Source organism: Chlamydotis macqueenii, chromosome 26 (assembly GCF_036417535.1).
Source record: "Chlamydotis macqueenii isolate bChlMac1 chromosome 26, bChlMac1.mat, whole genome shotgun sequence".
Lineage (NCBI taxonomy): Eukaryota > Metazoa > Chordata > Aves > Otidiformes > Otididae > Chlamydotis > Chlamydotis macqueenii.
This window is the reverse complement of record NC_141581.1, coordinates 3,738,476-3,744,475: the sequence shown is the minus strand read 5'-3', so window position 1 is coordinate 3,744,475 and position 6,000 is coordinate 3,738,476. Positions and strand designations below refer to the sequence as shown.

Sequence of the window (6,000 nt, the reverse complement as noted above, 5' to 3'; positions counted from 1 at the left end):
CAGAGGCTCCTCGTCTTTGGTGCTCACTTTGAGGTAAGGAGGTTTCCTTGAACGCGGTAAAACGCAGCACCAGCCTCAGGGCTGACCCCGGCTCGGGGGAGGCAGACGCCAGCTGGGGAGGGTGGGGAGTAAGGACAAGCCCCCAAAATGAAGGGCAGGGACCAGAGCAACCTCAAAATTGAGCCTACCCGTGCACTGTGCGAGGCAGGCCCAGGGTCTTAAAGCGCTGGGGAAGGCAGCTCCCACCTGAGCAGCAGCAGGAACGCTGTGGACCCCAGCCCAAAGCACTTCCCAGCAGCAAACAGGGCGCTCGGCCAGGCCCTGAGGCGGGCACGGGGCAGGGGTCAAGGCTCTCGGCCTGGAGAAGGGGACTCCACCAGGCACATGTAAAGCTCCAGCACCCCAATACCGACCTGCCAGGGCACGGGGGACCCCAGCAGAGGCCTCTCCTGGCTGGACCTCCTTCCCCAGGTCCACTCTGAGGAAGGGCCAGGCCAGCCAGGGAAGGTCTCGCGTCCTTCCCCTGAATACAACCTGGTGCCACTTCTAGGAAACACCTCGACGACTCGAGGCGGAGAAAAGAAACAGCAGAGGAAAGGCTTGCGGAGGAGCTGCCAGGCCTGGAGCATTCCTGCCGGCAGGCAGCTTCCTGCCAGACTCCTTAGATTAAAGAGAGAAAACAAAAGACAGTTTTCCCCGGGTCCGGCCGAGGTGCTGCTGGAACGGGGACAGTGACCGAAGCGGCTCTGCCCCGGGGAGAAGGCAGCTCGCCCAGCCGCTCCGGCTGCGGGGCAGTGGGTTGTCTGGGGCAGTGCTTTGCAAAGCAGACCTTTGCTCTTTGGTTCGGGAGGCTGAATTTGCAGCGCGAGCAGCAATACTGCACGTCCCCGGCGCTCACCAGGGAACTCTTCCCTTCCACGGCCCGGGAGCAGCTCTCACCAAGGTCAGCGGTGGGCAGGGCTGGGGACCCAGACCCAGCCACCCCAGCCTGTGTCCACGGCCCAGCCAAGGACAAGCCCTACAGAACAGGACCGGTGAGACGGCCAGCTGGAAGGCCACCACGTGACAGCAAGAAGCGGGACAAAGCACGGCCAGCCACAGTGACCTCGCCAGGCTAAAGTGCAGGAGGAGCTGATGGGACACGTGGCCCTTCTGCTCCGGGGAATCCCCCCGTGGTCCTGGCATGGCTGAGCTCTTACAAACTCACAGGCTCTGCCACCATACTGGCAAATGAGGCGCGGGCGCAGCCAGCTCCTGCCCTCTCCCGTGGAGCTCAGGCAGCCCCGGAGCTGTCGGTGTCCCCTCCTGGGAAGGGCAGAGCAGGCGCAGTCGGTTCTGCTTCTCTCAGCTACGCCCGCTCAGCCCTGCACAGAAGGACACCTGAGCTCAGGGGCTCCCGACTCCTCTGGGGCAGCATTCCCTTTCCCTTCACCCTGCCTTCAGACCCGGCCCTCCAGAGCAGCCTCAGGGTCGCAGCAGGGCTGGGGCAGCCCAAGAGGAAAGCTGGCAGCAGCCGACGCAGACAGTTTGGTCAGCCAGCTCTCGGGGCACCGGGTCCCTTCAGTACCGGACCAGCACTCCGGTCACCGGCTCGTTTTGGAGACCAGACATGGCCCTGCCCAGCTGAGGGGGCTGGAGGGCTGGGGAAGGCACAACCCCGTTTGGAAACTCAGTAGTCTGCAGGGGGACGGGCACAGAGGAGGGGGTCTCTCTCCTCGGTCCTACAGGGCGCTGACCTTTGGGCAGGGCTGGAACACAGCAGAGACCATCAGTCCAGAGCAGCTGAACCTGGCAGCACTCAGCTCCCTCCAAGCGCGCATTATATACAAATCTATACATGCCTGACTGTATATTATATATAAATAAACTTTGCTTTAAGGAACTATAGGGTTTTTTTTTTCTTCCCTCAAAAACAGAACAGGGTCAGTCCAAACCAGTAGAAAAGCCGGGGCTCCCCAGCTCTCACCTCTGCACCACAGGACCTGGATCCGCAGTGGTCGAGCGCCGCCTGACACGCCCAGCCGCCTGTCAGAAGTCTGGGAAAGGCCCGCTGAACTGGATCACACTCTGGCGCTCCTGGGGAAGCATGTTCTCCTGGGGGGCCCCGTTTAACGTCCTTAGCATGTCCTCCAGGATCTCTCTAAAGTTGATATTCCCATCCTGCTGGACAAAATCTTCCTGCTGCTGCTGCTGCTGCAGTGTCTGCAAGGGCCCCGGCTGAGGCAGAGGCAGGTGTTCATGCAGCGGGGAGCTCAGAGGCACGCTCCCCTCCAGGACCGGGGTCGGGCTCTTGAAGGCAGAAGGGTGGCTGAAGCCAAAGAGCAATCTGTGCTGCTGGTGTGGCTGGAGAACGGGCTCGGAGGGGAAGCACAACGCGCTGGGCTCCGGGTTCATCACCATGTCGGGAATGCTGTTGCTGGGAGGGCTGTAGGTCAAGTCCAGGATCTCGTCCTGGTGCAGGGAGTGTCTGGGCAGGGAGACGCCAGCGCCCGTCTGCGTGAGGTCCAGGGGCTGTGTCAGGATGTGCAGCGGCAGGGAGAACTGCGGGCTCTGCTCTTGGGCCTGGAGGAGTCGGTTGTGCTTTCGCTTCACGTTCTCATCCATCTGCTTCAGCTCCTCCAGCACCTTACGGACACAGCTCTCGGGGATCTTTATCCCTAGGGGAGGAATGTGCATCAGTCCCCACAGCGCTTCGGGAACGGACAGGGCACTGTGGGGACAGAGGGATGGGTGGCAGCACCAGGGCCGTTTGCCAAGCACACCCCCAGCCCACTTCGCCGCTCTGGCTGCAGAGCAGGGGGACGGGACTGCAGCCAGAGCAAAAGCAGCTCTGCAGCAGGCTCGCAGCAGGCACCAACAGCACAGCTTCACACGGGCATGGAGGGGCTCAGGCCTGGCTCACACCCTCTGCCTGGTACCCAAACACACGTCAGGGCAGCCCCAGCTCCCCCTCTCCTTCCCACGAGAGCATTTAAGCAGTGGGTGCTTCCAGGCTGGGACACAGCCCTGTTTAGGAAGGAAATTTTGGTACTGAGCAGCTGGATCCTTTTTCCTTCTCCTAAAATGTCCTGCTTCCCTTCCCCTTCCCAGCATTTCACCCACCGACTTGTTTCTTCTTCTCCTTGGTCTTGAGACGGACGATCTGCAGGTAGCTGGTGTTGGTGATGTTTGCCATGATGCTGGCGATCTTGCTCCAGACCCGCAGCAGGGCCCCGCACAGCATGTAGTAGTGCCGCAGGCGCATGCCCTGGTAGCACTCCTTGCCCTCCTGGATCAGTTTGCAGCTCCTGTTCCTTCAGTCCAAATGGGAGAAGACAACCTGGATCAGCACAGGCTGCCACAGCGGAGCGCGATCCCCCACCCACAGTCTCCCCAGTGCAGTCCTTCCCCACACGAGCTCCGCAGGACTGGGGCTGCAGATGCCTTACCAGACGGCATGGTTACACTTCTTCAAGGAGAAGTGGTAACTGCTCTCCCAGTGCTCCTTGGCTTCCTCGGGCAGCACCTGCAGAAGAAACACACAGCATTAGAGATTTTCCACTGTCCAACATGCAGCTGAGGCTCAAAATTCAGGGCTGGGAGCCAGGACACCTGGGTGCCACCACTATCTCTGCCCAATTACACAACAGGGCTACGAGGAGCTCTGAAGAGGTTACAGTAAAAGTCTCTCCACAGCCACTCCCACCCAGAGAAAGAGGCTTTTCCCTGTCCCCACACCGGAGGGCTGCAGCTCCCACCTACCCGCCGGTACTTCTTCTGCAGACTGTCCAGGCTCTCAGGCTGGCTTTGCTTCCCAATATTTGGCTTGTAGAGGATGAAGTTCTTCCCGCGGCTCTGCTCTGCCAGCAGACAGGTGTGTTTGCAGCCTCGCATCTGTTGGGGTAGAGCTGATGGTTACAGTCACAGCTTCTCTCCCTAAGCCCATGTTTCTGTTAAGTAACCCCCTTCCTTCCTTCCACGATGGAGGGTCTTGGAGGCATCTCCCAGCCTCCAGCAAGAGGTCAGACATAGACCTCTTACAGCCACAGCAGACCTTCTCCCATTGGAGTCATCCTCCACGCTGAGGTGCCACCCTGGCAGAGCCCAGGAACCTACCTTGTAGGAGAGGTAGAACCCATCGAAGGATCCTGTCAGTTTGAGTGACTTCTCATAAGCTTCCTCCCACTTTAAGCCTCTGTCGACACTGATCTAAACAGGGACAAACAGAGGCATTCTCTAACTTCACGGGGCAGGACAAGTGTATCAGGGTCTGTCTCACAAATCCCAGCCTCAACACAAACTTGGTGCTGCTGCAGCCTAGAAACAGGCAGTGCCAGACTGCCCGCCCGGGTTTGGCAGCCCCGAGCCCCTGGGGCCTCTCCTTGCCTCCTCTGTGGAACTCTCAGCATCAGTCACCTGCCCGTGACCAAGGCAGATGTGACACAAACAAGATACAAAGCCACGGGGCAGGGAGAGGGACTCAGCAGCTCACAGCCCCAGACTGGGAAACACTGGAGAAGACTGGATTGCAGAGACAGCTGTGCAGGCTGCCTACCTTATAAAACACGACCTGCCCGTCCTGCGGGTGCCCAGGGGTTAGGAAGACCTCCTTGCTCTCCTCGTAGATCTCATCCACTCCTGGGGCTAAATCTGTAGAAGGAGAACGGACTGCTGTAAGGCACATCTTCCTGTACAGACCTCCTCTCTCTGCAAGAGTCTCGAGATCTGTGCTGTATGGTGACACTGCCATGTCTTGAAATGGCTGTAGCACTGCCATCGTTCAGCACAGGGAGGAGCAGAAAATCTCAGGGGTGTAGCAGGGAGAGATCTGGCCACCCCTCTTTCTCCGTACCTAGGATGCCCATGTCATATTTGCCCTCCTTCTTGTCCTTTTCAATCAAATAGTCAAAGGTGTCAGAAAAATACTGGAAGAGCATGTTCTGCTTGTCCACCTCCAGACCCAGGATGCGGTTCAGGAACTTGGCGATGGAGCAGTCTGCAAGAGGGTGGTGGGTCAGGGAACACGGTACAGCCAGGCACGGAACCCGAAGAGAGCCACCCCACGACAGCACAGCGCCAATGCACAAGAGAGCAGCCCAAGGGCTGTTCCTCCAGGCTGCGGTCAGCTGCCAGGCTGCTGCAAGGAAATACGACCTGCAGCGCCAGCTAATCCCCACAGGACCTTCCCCTCAAAGCAAACATCCTGCCCCAGCTGCACAGCAAACCCCTCGAGACCGTGCTCCCATGCAGATGGACTGGGTGGGCCACGACACCCCCACCTCTTTCATTTCTCCCCTACTTTGAGCAGGAAAAGCTTGACACATACCCTTCTCCACTGAGACAGTGCCATACTTCATCTGATTGCAGCAGATCCCCACGGAGATGAGACCTTGCTTCATTTCTGGAATGGCAGAAGACAGTTGCTGCATTTTAAGGTTCAGCCTCCCCTCAGTAGTCCTGCGGGGCTGCTTCCCCTCCAGCAGTGCCTGTTATTTTGCAGCTAAGTCTCTCCCAGAGTCCTTTTTCCCCACCATGGCAGGGTGACACACATCTAGGTGGCCAATTGCCCCGCTCACTGGTGAGCTGCTAAGCCACTGCTGCTGTTCCCTCTCTCTGACCTTCTGCTCGGTTCTTCAGGCCTCCCAAACCTGACACCAACCCAACCCAGCAGCAGAAGCCCCAGAGCTGGTAATGTTCTTACCGTGGAAAAACGCAGCCTCTCCTTTATCGTAGCTCTTGGGCACGGGAACTCTGTTCTCCGTGTGGTTGAGGATAGTGGAGAGAACTCTGTCGAGCGCTTTGGCCCCGTACTGTGAAGGAGACAAAGAGTCACGCGCGGGATAAACGCACACCGGCAGCTGAGCAGCAGACTCCGTGTCACGCAGCACTTCCGCTGGCACCGCAGAGAAAGCTATCGCCTCCGGGAAAGGCCACTGTCCTGGCGGACGTGCCAAGCGAGACGCCGTGTGTCAGAGGCCTCCTCTACCCCTACGGGACCACAGCACAGGAACCTGCACGCCC

General features: G+C 59.1%; 1 protein-coding gene across 6 annotated transcripts in view; it reads right to left on the bottom strand.

Moving 5' to 3' along the window:
- Nucleotides 1-778: 778 nt before the first annotated feature.
- The window catches only part of SBNO2 (strawberry notch homolog 2), a 65,425-nt gene continuing 60,203 nt past the window's right edge, over nt 779-6,000 (bottom strand). For all 6 annotated transcript variants that reach the window (XM_086767211.1, XM_086767210.1, XM_086767208.1 and 3 more), the window contains 9 exons: nt 5,681-5,789; nt 5,306-5,380; nt 4,832-4,975; nt 4,535-4,629; nt 4,096-4,188; nt 3,742-3,873; nt 3,429-3,505; nt 3,103-3,293; nt 779-2,657 (listed from right to left, as the gene is read on the bottom strand). In XM_086767211.1, the coding sequence (XP_086623337.1) occupies nt 2,029-2,657; nt 3,103-3,293; nt 3,429-3,505; nt 3,742-3,873; nt 4,096-4,188; nt 4,535-4,629; nt 4,832-4,975; nt 5,306-5,380; nt 5,681-5,789 (1,545 nt within the window). In that variant the 3' untranslated portion in view covers nt 779-2,028. The remainder of the gene's footprint in view (nt 2,658-3,102; nt 3,294-3,428; nt 3,506-3,741; nt 3,874-4,095; nt 4,189-4,534; nt 4,630-4,831; nt 4,976-5,305; nt 5,381-5,680; nt 5,790-6,000) is intronic.